The sequence below is a fragment of the Nelumbo nucifera genome, chromosome 4, assembly GCF_055504915.1.
Source record: "Nelumbo nucifera cultivar China Antique chromosome 4, China Antique-T2T, whole genome shotgun sequence".
Taxonomy (NCBI): domain Eukaryota; kingdom Viridiplantae; phylum Streptophyta; class Magnoliopsida; order Proteales; family Nelumbonaceae; genus Nelumbo; species Nelumbo nucifera.
Window position 1 is genome coordinate 81,450,509 of NC_142652.1, and position 13,793 is coordinate 81,464,301.

Below are 13,793 nucleotides of genomic sequence, written 5' to 3' on the forward strand. Positions count from 1 at the left end.
ATTCTCTCTCCTGTAAAATGGGGATCACACCATCTTGCATGTTTATTCAATCCAAAGTCCCTGACAAATAACCCCTCTTACATCCATTTTCTTGCATATAGAGTAGGACGATACCATTTTATTTCCTATATTATATTATTCAGAAACAAACAAGACAATATCAAATCTGAAGCAAAAAGCAACATCTACACTGCAACCTAACGCAAGCTAAGCATTTCAAACACATGAGCAACTCCCCCCAAGGACCAGACCACATAGGACAAGGGAGGCAAGAATGTCCTCCTAACCAATGACGAGTTTACATTAGCACCCCACACACATCTTAGCATGCATCGGAAACTATCTCCCGTACTTGTCATTGGCCCAATACACAATTGGGATGCACAGTGGGACATTGTGGGGCGGGCACTCGACAAATGATACCTGTACAAAACCCAATGCAAGCTGTGGTGTTCCCTTTTCAATTAAACTAGTGAATGACCCCATATTAAGTACGAGGAATCAGTAATATTAAATTTACATTATGAAATCAATAATGTTAAATTTATATTTATTAATAAAATTTCAAAAAATATTTATTACAAAAAATAACTTTTCAATAATTATTAGAATATGGATAGTTTTCTTTTGCTATGATACATAGAGGGTTTATGATTAACTGAGATTGATAGAATATAAGAGAAGTAATTGTGGATAACCATTTTTGCATTTTCTACATTTTTTATAAATAAATTGAAAAATGATAATGGTGGATTGTGGGCTTTAGCAGCAACTTCTTAGAAAATGCCATGTTAACTTTCCAGAAAAATGAGAAAGCCATGTGTCTAAACGGTGGGGGGCTCTAACCTGTTAATGAATCGTGGACTTTAACAGAAATTTCTCAAAAATGACCACGTGTCTACCTTTCTAGAAAATGAAAAGGCTATTTATCTGAATGGTGCTAGTGGATTGTAAGTATTAACAGCAATTTCTCAAAAAATGCCATGTATCTAAATTTAAAAAAGTCATGATGGGGGCTGTGATCTGCTCTACCAAACACAAATTTTGAATGCAAGGGTTGAGACTCCTCTCTATGTGGTGCTGATACACCCTCTTCAAAACAGAACCCAAGGAATCCAACATCCATCATTTATCATTCCAATATTTTTGTTCCCTACGCCAAAAGCATCGCAATGTTACCCGATGCTTAGACATTAATTCAGTCGAGAATTTGTAAGTGGCCCCATCAATTGAACGATCTACATGACTGGAATAGACTAATAGTGCATCAATTGAATACTGCCATGCAAGCAAGAGTCCAGGCCCCCCCGACAGAAATACATTCCGAAACATAGAATCTACTCTCAAACTCCATGTGATGTAACCAAGAAGTTTGTATAAAATATTAGAGAACAAATGGCAACTTAATTTGCAGCTACAGGGTAAGCATCAGATCCATAGCTCAGAGAACTGTTGCAGGAGGACCATTCTAATGAAAATATACAGACAGACCAAAAAATGTCCTGCTAAATACTTTGCAGCACCAAGATTTCAATTAATACATACAGGCACTAGCTGTAGTACCCATCACTAATCCACTGCCATAAGCATCATAACCATTGCTACCATTATCATCCAGACTTAAACAACAATATTGCTTTTTGATCCAGATAGAAGTAGACAAAATGGTTGGTCTCATGAGTCACATATGAACCTACATAGAATCAGATAGCTAAACAGTCAAATAGACAGCTAGCCACAATATGGTGTGCAAGGTATATGATATAAACTACAATATGATGGGTGCCACAAAGTTGTACATTACATTACCAATTGTATATCTTGGTGGTTTCTGCTACTTGAAATTTCCAATGTTTCAAGATCATATCAATAATTCAATACAATCAGTTAACAAACTAATTGTTACATGTTACATAAACATCAGAAATGCAAGTAAATTTTGGAAATGCTTGTAGACATTGATTAATTTTAGTAATAGCAAAACTATGTTGATATTCCAAGATTATCACTTCTTTGCTTGCTCTGAATCTAGGGTTGTATCAGTCACTATCAGATGAAGAACACCCTAAAGGAAGAAAAGGCGGGGAGGCACCCTTCCTGAAGGTTTTGTTAACCAGCCAAGATATGAAAAGAGGCTATGCACCTCGAAGAAATAGATGAAAAACCGGGTTTTTATTATGGTTTTGCTGACTTGTTGGTGATAATGGTGATAAATGCTTACTCTATAAGAATCAAAAGGTATTCTGATTGTTGCTCTGGAGGATAGAAATCATGGTCTAACTTAGCTGCAAAATAACCAGTGGGAATTGTGACAGCTTGATATGATAAAAAAAGGCATCCAGTAATCAGGAACCCTCAAGATTCTTACCAAACAGAACCATCCAACCAATCCCTATCATAAGCCTCAGGCTCTGCCTGATGTGTAATTTTTAATGAATTAATGAATGAAAAGTTACCATTTTCAGTTAAAAAAAAAAAAAAACTCAGGCTCTGTATCATGCATGACAAAGTTTATATGTGGGAGAAGACTGCAAAATCCTTCTATACTGGCCAGAATAAGAGAGAGAGGGGAGGGGGAAGGGTGAGAAAGTTGGAGAAGAGGAATCTAAAGGTTAGAACTTTTCACCACCAACTTAAATCCCATGTTCTGTGGAGCTGGACAATGTGTGTTGGTTGGACAAGACAATCCCCAAAATCTAGAAAGGGTGACATGGTAGCATTTTATGTCATTAACTTTTAGATTTTCAATTTCCAAAATGTCTATAGCTTTGCAATGCAATTTTGTTTACAGACAATTTCATTTCCCAAATAAAATTAACAAAACTGACTTTTTTTTTGTATAAAGTGCACCTATGTAATGAATTTTAATACTTTTTTTGGTAAACAAATGAGGTATTACACAGGGTATGAAAATACCAATTCAAAGTAGAGACTCAAATGCACAAAGCCTTTATATGCAAATGCAAGATAGAAAAACTGGGATCTTTGGTTTCAAGGGTACATTTGTAAGTTGATTATAAAGTGTTCAAATACAAAATTGAACAGGGGCCCAAATTCAAAGGGCCCTTATATGCAAAATGTATGTAGGTCATGTTTTCTTAAATTAGGGCCCCTTTCGTTTTCTGGTGATAATGAATGAGGAAGCACAATATTTGGGGAAATTTATATGAGGGAAGCAACAACTATGGTAGACCAATACATTTTGCATATCTTAAATCCAAGGGGACAGGATGGAGTGACACCAAGATAGGAACAAGGATTCATGTCTAAGACCAAAAAAGTTGAAAACCTAGAGACAGATAAATTGGACAATAAAGCTCAGTTTGGAAATAGTACAGATACAAATATGTACAGTACAAATACAAGGTTTAGAAAATACAATATGCGGTTTTGCACTTTACGTATTTGTATTTGTACTCTTTCCAAACTAGGCCTAAGGCTCAATTTGTGAGTACAAATACAAATTTGAAAGGAGTACAAATATTATTTTGTATTTGTACTCCTTCCAAACTGAGCCTAAGCAACATCTAGAAGGAAGCTTTGACCACCAAAAAAAAGTAAAGAAAAAAATAAATGAGAAAAATATTACACAAATTCTGGAAATTAGTAAATCCAACAGTCCCGCCCCACACCCAAAAAAATACAAAAGAAAAGGGGAAGATTAGTGTGGCTGCTAGCCTACTATGCAATAGTTCAACTTGGAGGGTGAAACTTTTTTTTTCTTTTCGTCCTGCATAACTAAGATATTGGAAGCCCAGACCACACACAAACAACCATGTTGATAATCAGATTGTATCATGAGAATAGGGTTTGGATGACCTGTTGTTTGGTCATTCATTCAATTAATTGCTCAAATAAGCTATTACATGGAGAGAGAGAAGTCTACATCCATCCATTCATTCACTAAATCTAGACTATTTTTCATCAGTGGTGCCATGCTTGTGCACGTTACATGTGATACAAACCAATAAGTACCTTTGAAAAAGCTACAGACAATGTGATCACAGTGAGATGCACCTGAAGCTGGCAATAACAGAAAGTAGATAATTCAATTCTTAAGGTCATCAAGACCCATTCTCCAGTATGGCATCTACACATTATCTTAACACACCATATTTGTATAAACAGATGTACATTATAATGATTTATCTTTTAAGATGGTAAATACGATACATTACTATATGCATATACATATACTGAGTAAAGTCAACATGACTAAGGATATCATTGTATTACTATGGATTAACTTTTACATGCTATAGAATTATTATATGTGTTAAGGATGTGAGAATAAGTCTAGCCATGAAATGCAAGTCAATATGTCTTACCCAATCAGCCATTAACTGGAATTTACTATCAACACAAAACCAAGCATAGCTTTGTTTATTTTGTATAAAATGAATTTAAAATACAGGTTTATTTGATGCTCGGTTTTGCCAAACCAAGCAGCAACAAATTGGCACCGTCTGTGGGCAACAAATTGGCACTGTCTGTGGGAATGTGTATATACTAGTAATTTAATTAAATTTACTAAGAAATAGGTCTTGAGAATCTTGAGAAATGACACCTAGCTTCAAAAACTAAATATAAAAGTATAAACAAATAAGAAGGGATGCCCATACCTGTATCATGCCCAAGATTTTTAGAAATGGAGGGTCATATACCCATCTGCCATATCCGTTCCATGTCAGAATCCATGTTTGGATATCATAGTTTGCATCACATATTCTATCATGTTCTCATGATATAAATATGTGGAGGTAAGCCTATTTACCTCCACATAGTTTACAAATTCACAAGGAGGCAATTTATATCTTTAAGATATCTACTCCTTTTTTTTTATCAATAACAGCACTTTTATTAAAAGAGATAAGTAAGATACAACCAGAAAGGAGGGGTAAAATGTCTTAACCCTCCCTTTCAAACCCAAAAAAAAAACATATTACAGAATAGCCCAAAACAAATTAGATCTTCCCACCCCCTGTTTAGCCAAGGAGTCAGCCATGGAGTTGGTACTCCTCTTAGCCCATTGAAACCTTATGGTCATGTTCTGAGTTAGTTGCTTGATTTTCTTTCTTTCATTTGAGAACTTCCACATGCTGGACTCTTCCATCTGCAACCATCTAACAGTCAGTTGGGAGTCACCTTCCACCAGCAACTTGATAATATTCAATTGCTTAGCCCTTTTGACTCCTTCTACAACTGCTAGGATTTCAGCTCTCAGAGAATCCCCCCAACCTATAGGTCCTAAGAACATAGCAATAATTTGCCCTTCTTCGTTCCTTAAAATACCACCTATGCCTGAAGGGCCTGGATTTCCTTCACTACTACCATCAAAGTTCAATTTGATGAAACCCAAGTCTGGTGGAGTCCAAACAGGTCTGATATCACTAGGCATAGGAGCTGACCGAGCCACTTCTTCCCAGTTTCTAATGATGTCTCCTACTGAATAGGCTTCAAAAAGCTTCAAAGACTTGACCCAATGAGCCACCCTGACATATACAAGTTCTATGAGGGCTTCCCTGCTTTTCTCTTTTTCATGAAATAGTCTTTGATTTCTTTCTTCCCAGACCGTCCAGCAAACAACAGCTCTAGTGCATCTCCACAAAATTTTACCTCTCTTCTTTAGACCCCTCACTGGAGTGGAGCTAAACAAGCTTTGCACACTTGAAGGGGAGGGCCACCTGCAACCAAATAAAGAAAAGAACCAACACCAAATATCTGAAACAAAAGGGCAAGAGACAAACAAGTGATAGCAGCTTTCACCATTCTTCTTACATAAGATGCACCAGTGTGGGGATAAACACCAATTAGGCCTTTTCTTTTGAAGTAGGTCACAAGTGTTACACTTTTCTAGGATTGCTTCCCAGCAAAAAGCACCTACCCTAAGAGGGATGGGACTACCCCAAACTTCCCGAACTGGAAAAGGAGGCCCAGGTACCGGACTAGACTGTGTCAATGCTTTGAAGAAGGAGGAGCAGGAGAAGATACCCGAGGGAACAAGAAACCACACCCTGGAGTCCACAATGGAAGGTTCAAGGACTACTTCATCCAAGATTTTAAGCAGATTCGAAATGGGTTCCAACTCAGTATCTCTGAGAGCCCTTCTGAGACCCAAGTTCCAACCAGTAGCGGAATTAGACAAGTTAGCAAATGTTGCTACTGGTTCATTTTTAAACCTAAACAGAGCAAACAAAGAGGGAAACTGCTCTTTCAAGGGAAAATCCCCCACCCAAGTGTGTTCCCAAAAAAGTACAAACAAACTAGAACCAAGATCGTACCTGATAAATGGAATAAAAGACTGTAGGACAGCATGAATCGACTTCCAAGGGGAGGCTCTTGAAGCCCTAGATGATAGTCCAGGATCCCAGCCATCTGCCTCTTGCCCATGAATACTTAGGGTTATTTTAGCCCACAAATTTTCTTATTCTTTGGACCATCTCCATAACCATTTCCCTAAAAGAGCTTCATTCTTCTTCCGCAGATTTCCCAACCCCAGTCCCCCTTCACGTTTAGGTCTTATAACTAGATCCCACCTAACTCTATGGTCCTTTCTCTCCTCCCCAAGGTTCCCATAAAAAGTCCCTCATTAATTTTTCCAACTCCCTACAAACTCCTTCTGGGATTCTGAACACCGACAAGAAATATACTGGAAGGTTTGCCAAAGTTGACTTAATCAGTGTTATCTTGCCTCCCAGAGATAAATAGTTCTTCTTCTAGGAAGCTAGCCTTTTAGTGAACCTGTCAATCACCGGATTCCAAAAGCTCCTTTTTCTGGGATTGTCTCCCAAAGGAAGCCCTAAGTACTTCAGTGGCCAATGAGCTATCTCACATCCCAACACTCGAGCCCTTTCCTCCACCTCTCCCTCACTCATATTAATACCAATCACACAACTCTTACCTAGATTTACCTTGAGGTTGGTCATTTGTTCAAAAACCCTAATCGCCATCTTCATATTGCACACCCAGCTAATCTCCTCTCCATCACAAAACAGAATTGTGTCATCTGCAAATTGTAGGTGAGTGACCGGAACCCTATCCCTCCCCACTCTCCAACCACTTATTAGATTTCAGGAGTCTGCCCTCTCAATAAGCCTCCCTAGCACTTCAGCAATTAGGGTAAAGAGAAAAGGGGAGAGAGGATCCCCTTGCCTAATACCCCGCATAGCTGGAAAGTGATCCACCACCTTGCCATTTACTTACACAGAATAATGGCAAGTCCTAATGCACCCTTTAATCCACTTGCACCACCTCTGCCCAAAACCACAAGACTCTAGCACTTCCAACAATAGAGACCAATCAACCAGATCATATGCCTTCTTCAAAGTCCAACTTACACACTAGCCCTTTCTCACCTCTACTTCTGTAGTCTTCCACACTCTCATTTGCAATTAAGATTTGGTCCACAATTTGTCTATTCGTCACGAAGGCACCTTGGTTATGGGAAATGATCGAGGGGAGCACCTCTCTAATTCTTCTGGATAACACCTTAGCAATGATTTTGTAGAGGCTGTTAACCAAACTGATGGGTCTGAACTCTTTAGGATGAGAAGCCCCAACCTTCTTCGGTATTAAAGCAATAAAAGTAGAATTTAGGCCTGGGTTTATCACACCTCTTTCAAAGAATTCCAAGAACACTATTTGAATGTCAGCCTTAATTATCTCCCAACAATCATGATAAAAGGCCATCGTGAAGCCATCAGGGCCCAGGGCTTTGGATCTATCCATAGAGAAAATGGCTTCTCTGATTTCTTACAAGTCAAACTCTCTTTCCATCCACAATATCAACTCATTAGGGAGCTTAGGCCAATCCAACTCTTCAATCCTTAATCTCTTCTGCAAAGGCTTTCTAAAGAAGGATTTAAAGTGTTTCACAAAAGCCCCGGCAATCTCTTGCTATTGTGTTAAAACTGTCCCATCAACAACCATCTTAGATATGGTGTTCTTCTTTCTTCTGCCATTGGCTATTGCATGGAAAAATTTTGTATACTTATCTCCTTCCTTCACCCATTTGTGTCTAGATTTCTGTCTCCAACTTACTTCTTCTTTGAAGATTATGTCCTCCAGGCTTTTTTTTATGAATAATAATAAGTTTATTGATTCAGAAGCAACTTTAGAGTGAGTTCATACATCATCCCAACGAGAGGGACGAGCTGCAGCCCCTCCCTGAGTCTTACAAGTAAACTAGGAAAGAAAAACAATAATCACAACTGAGCCCAAAATAATTCTTCCCTATTTACCCCTTGCTTAGCCCCTCCTTGAGTCCTCTAGGCTTTTCTTTAACGCCCACCTCATTTCTTTATCTCGGCCCCCAAAACATCCTCTTTCTTCCTTAGCATCTAACTCCTTTATTTTACTTATCAACTGTTGCTTCTTCTCTTCTAGCCTACCAAAGTGGAGAGAATTCCATTCCTTAATTTTGACCTTGAGCTCTTTCAACTTCCAATGGAATTTCATCCCTTCCCAATTGGCTTTCAAGTTACTTTCATTCCACCAAGTTTTCACTTTGTCTTTGAATTCCGGGTGAAGTAGCCACATATTTTCAAACCTGAAGGGAGAGGGCCCACTACCACCAATATTAGACTTACCAATCATTATTGGCCAATGATCAGAAGTAACTCTGGGTAGAGCCCTTGACACCAGATCTCCCCAATGCTCCTCCCAGTCTGTGGTGAACAAGAACCTACCTAATTTGGAGCAGATAGGTTCAGCTTGGAGATTAGACCAAGTGAAGCTATTATGAGAAAGGTTCAATTCCTTTTTAACTCAAAAGCATTAATGAACTCATTGAACTTCCTCATACTGGTAGTGCTCCTTTGTCTCACCTTATTGCTCTCTTCAATGAAACTTATCACATTGAAATCCCCTCCCACACACCACGGCCCCTCCCACAGACCTCTAATATCTCCCAGTTCCTCCCAAAGCTCCTTCCTTTGTTTGTAATCATTGGGACCATAAACATTGGTAAGGACCCACTCAAATCCATCTGACACTTGCTTAAATTTGACAGAAATTGAGAACCTTCCCACTAATTCTTCCACTCCCTCCACTACTTCATCCTTCCACAAAATAAGTAACCCTCCAGATGAGCCCCAGGAGGGGCTCATAACCCACCTCAGTCCATTCACTCTCCACACACTTCTAGCCCACCTTTTGTCAAAAGTCATAAGTTTAGATTCCTGATTTAAAACAATGTCTGGATTTTCTTTATTTAAAACTCCCTTTATTAAGGCTCTTTTTCTTACACCCCCCAATCCTCTCACATTCCAGCTTATAATCTTCATTCCTTCCACAACTCTGCCTAGCCCCACTCCCTTTCCTTCTAGTAGCTTCCTTTTCTTCCCCTCCCTTTCCTCACTCTAGCCTCTGTGCTCACGTCCACTTCCAACTTTAATTTCTCAGCTTCGCCTAGCCTTCTCTTCCTCCTATTCCCACCATCTTTTTCAGCCCGTAAATACCTTTTCAGCTCATTTAGGTTTCTCACCTTACAACCTAACTTTTCTACAAATTCAGCTAATGACTCCACTTCTTCCTCTCCCTTCTCTTCCTTTTCCCCCTTACCTCACTCCTCCTATTCCCCTCCTTCTCCATCTTACCATTGTCCTCTTTAGTTTCCCCTTTGGTTAATTCATTTGGATCTGCTCTCCCCACCCTCCCCACCTTCTCAGCCCCCTCCTATAACTCCCCAACCTCCTCAGTATTAGCTCTGAACCTTGGGTATTCAACAAAGGGGCACGACTGGGATCTGAAAGACAAACATCACAGGCAAAGCAAACATTAATATCTAAAATCGAAACCACGGCCATACCTGGGACTGAAGGAGAAGGAGAAGAGACATCCAATTGGATAAATCCATTCACTCTTCGTGTAGGGCTTATCTGGCCGGCACCTAGGCTAACTTCACCCTTGTTCGTACCTCCAAGGCTCTGTCATTCATCCCCGTTTGTGCCGTCTCTGCTCGAATTATGATGAGCAGCCGAAGTCCTCTTGCAGGTCCCTTGTCTTAAGTTACTCACCTGGTTTGGTTCTCCCTTACTTGGTGTTAGATTTTCCCCCTCATCTTCTAAGGAATGCTCGACAACATTCAGCCCTCCGCACCTAGTGGAGGATTTATGCAAGAAAGGATCCTCTATGACATGCTTTGAGAAAGGATATCAGTATTCAGGGCATCTTCCAACTCTCCTTGATGATCTTCACACTGAAGTTCAGCTTCAACATTTGAGTCTGACATCTCCTCTGAACTGTCGCAACTTACCCATCCGCCGTCCTCGTCTTCACAGTCTTCTTTACTCCCCCTAGAGTACCTCGGGTTTGGCCTTTCTCATTCTGATCCGTCCTAGTTGCCTTCTCTATGTTTTGTCACCGGTAACCAGCCTAGCTTCCTCTTCAATAAGCTCTGGTTGCTTGAAGAAAAAATTCGGTTCCCAGGGGTTGAGCCACATGAAGAAGAAGATAGACCCATATTCTTGTCTATCAACGGCTGAGTAGAGATTCGACTCACGTGACCACTCACATGAGTCCAAAAGCTGATTGTGGCCCTTAAGCTCGGTGAGAACCACCCGACCCGGAAATGGACCAGTTGGTTCTAAGAGTGTGGTGTGTAGCTCGAACTTAGTCTTGGGCCAAACCCCCCCTCCCTGGTCTGACCTGGTTACCCCTTTGACCAAGTCCGCATAGGACAAAACAACGGTAGAGTTGTTTTGGTTTTCAAACATATTTGAAAACTTTTCCACAAATGCCTCTTTGCTTTTGGCCTTCGACTTTTCAGCTTCCTCATTCAGAGAAACCTTCACTCCAGTGGCTGCCACATGTCCAGACTTCCTTTGCTCAAACCTGCCAACTGTAACCCATCTTGCCACATCATCATCTCCCTCAAGCTTCGACCTCCCCAGCCACTGCAACATTTCAACTTCCGAACTCGCCCAGACTTTATACCAATAGCCTTCTGCACATATTTGCACTACCCTTGGAACTTCCTCAGGCTTCATTCCAGCAACTCTCAAGTGTGCTGCCCTCAAATCTGTGGTCTTATAGGACAGAAGAACACCGCCCATCACCTGCACCAGATTCTCCAAGGTTGATTTTTGCCAGAGATGAAAGGGTAAAACCAGCAGCTTCAGTTTAAAGCTTCCATCTACAGCAGCAACCTCATTTAAAGCTCCTTTTGGTAAAAAGTCTTCTCCAGCAACAGTTCCTTTCGTTCTATTCTCAACACTTCTCTCCACTTACCGGCTGGTGAGAAACCTTCATGTCCTTCGAATGCCATGAAGGAAAAGTAAATGAAGACAAGATATCTACTCCTTTTTATGTAACCAAATTTTAAGGGGATGAGATCAGACCCTAGAACTCTAAGGAAGCCCATAAAAAGGGAAAATAAGATATCCAGCACCAGCCTACCAACCAGCCCAAAGGCAGTTCAATGAGCCTACATCTTGGTCTGAAAGGCTTCAAAATTCTGGATGTTGTGTAGATGTCTTGTACTCTAAGATATGTACCATTATACTGTACACTGGCTTAGGGAATCATTAAGTCATAGTCATCATCACCAACTAAAGCTTGCTTCAACTATATGGGGTTGGCTACATGAGTCCTGTTCAGCCATTCCTTCTGTTCAGGACTATGAAATATAGACTCAACTGAATACAGATCTTCAGTTGAAACAAAAAGTATACCTTAAATTTCATTATCTCCTTTTTTTCTCATCTTCCGTGGAATGCCCATGTTCATGGATAGAGAACAAGAAGCACCGCGCGTATACACCCAAACACATACCAAAAGTGATATTCTTCTTCTTGTACTTTCTTGGAAGTTAGAGAAAAAAAATGCAGGTATCTCTTTCTTCTCCTTTCTCTATTCTTTTTCTTCTCCAAGGAAGTTAGCAACTGCGGGAAATTTAATAAAAGACTAAACCCAAGAAAACCCAAGATTACCATCAAGCTCGTCGCTACGCCACAAACTACACAAATGATGTACTGCTGCACAGCATAAACTAAAGAAGAGGATTATGGATTTGTTCATTATTCGAGTGATTACAAGAAAGTTTACCAAGTACCATAGGAACCAAAGGAGACACAAGGGCTTATTCAAGCAAGAGAACAACATAACTTAGTTGCTGATACCCAGAGATAGATAGATTGATATAAGGGGTTACCAAAATTGCGACCAACGATACAATGCCAGGTGGGTCCATGCTTTTTGTCGAACTCCTTCTTGATGTGCTCTGCAATGTCCTTCTCGATACTGTGCTTCTCAAAAGCCTAATCAATCAAATTTCCACAAAAGATCAGAACCGAAATGATCTGCAGAACCCAAGACAGAACAAAATTGATGTAATGTCTAAAATAAAATGGGAAGAATGAGAAGGTTCTAGAACAGGGTGGGAGAGCTAACAGTGAAAGCACATTCGATCGCTTCCTTCTGCATGTCTTCCTTCATGTCCGCACTCTTGACGACGACCTTCTTGGCAGCCCCATACTGCATGTCTTCCTTCATGTCCGCACTCTTGATGATGATTTTCTTGGGAGCACCCAAGGGAGATGCCGCCGGCGACTTCTCATCGGAAGATGGCTTAAGGAAGCCAGCCCCTCTCTTAGCCTCATCCATCATTTTTCTTTTCTCCTGTTCTGTGCTTTGACGAAGCTCGTTGTGAAGTAAACTCACTCTGCAGCCTGCACACAGCACTCTCTAGCAGAGCTGAGCTAAATTCTCTATTCCCCTTGCGTTTTGGCCTCTGTCCTTCGACGCCTTGACGTCTTGTGGGTGCGACCGAGCGTGGAGCTGGGAATCTGATAGCATAAATACAGATCTATAACATGACACTGTACGGACTTTCGAAGCCGTTAGATTAGCTTTATTTATGAATTTGAATAGAAAGGAAAGAGTCCAGATCTCTTCCTAACAACCCCTACAACGAGATCAGATTGGCCCCACATTGTCCACACATGTATTTATAACATCTCCCATTTCAATACACGGATGGATAGTGATGTGGGGTGTTTGTAGGGTGCCAATTTAGGATATATTTTGTTTTGTGGATATATCGTGATAAATATTGTAATGTCATCATTAAATTAACATTTTTTTTATCCTATTTATTTCCACGTATTAATATTTACAAAAGTAGATTTTAATTTATGCAAATCAATTGTTGGGAGAAGCTTTATTTTAACGCTTTTCCCAATGGTTGAGTGTTTATTCATTCAACCATTATCATCATGTTCATCCCTACGCACTGATATTCACAAAAGTGGGTTTTGATTTATATATGCAAACCAATTGTTGGGGGAAGCTTCATTTTAATGCTTTCCCCAATGGTTGCGCGTTTATTCATTCAACCATTGATATGGTGCCTAATTGTCAATAAACAATTTATCAAATACTTTTCTCGGTATTGAAAACAAATCAAATACAAATGTTTATTTAATAAACGAAAGCTATACCAAATACATACCTAATCTCCCTTACAACCAATATGTTGGGAGTGTTTTTTGTTGGTAATAGATCTCTACCCCATGTAGGATTTCGAGAATCCAATGACCAAGGTGAACTCCATATCCACACTATCACGAATTGGGATCTACTCCCCACATAGTGCACCTCACACCAATCTCACAGCCACATCCCACCTTATATTGGGCACATCTCCCCATGAATAATAAGTACAAATACATGAGATGTTCTCGATGTGCTTTGTGAGGAGTAGATACAAACTCCACCATCACTGGTTATTCTTTTCTTGGATAGAAACAAGGAATTGGAATATACTCCTCATAGAGTGCTCCTCATAGCCACAT

At 40.0% G+C, this 13,793-nt stretch overlaps 1 protein-coding gene across 3 annotated transcripts; it reads right to left on the reverse strand.

The window, feature by feature from the left end:
• Nucleotides 1–1,355: 1,355 nt before the first annotated feature.
• LOC104606195 (uncharacterized) lies at nucleotides 1,356–12,776 on the reverse strand. Of its 3 annotated transcripts, none has more exons than XM_010271283.3 (4): nucleotides 12,391–12,776; nucleotides 12,152–12,257; nucleotides 3,976–4,023; nucleotides 1,356–1,693 (listed from the first exon to the last, which is right to left on the reverse strand). In XM_010271283.3, the coding sequence occupies exons 1-4, from the start codon at nucleotides 12,604–12,606 to the stop codon at nucleotides 1,611–1,613; spliced, it is 453 nt and encodes a 150-aa protein (XP_010269585.1). In that variant the 5' UTR covers nucleotides 12,607–12,776; the 3' UTR covers nucleotides 1,356–1,610. The 3 variants fall into 3 exon arrangements, with proteins under 3 accessions (XP_010269585.1, XP_088742700.1, XP_010269586.1); XM_088886574.1 differs by lacking the exon at nucleotides 3,976–4,023 and adding an exon at nucleotides 4,623–4,668 and having other exon boundaries at nucleotides 12,391–12,774; XM_010271284.3 differs by lacking the exon at nucleotides 3,976–4,023 and having other exon boundaries at nucleotides 12,391–12,774.
• Between the last annotated feature and the right edge of the window lie 1,017 nt (nucleotides 12,777–13,793).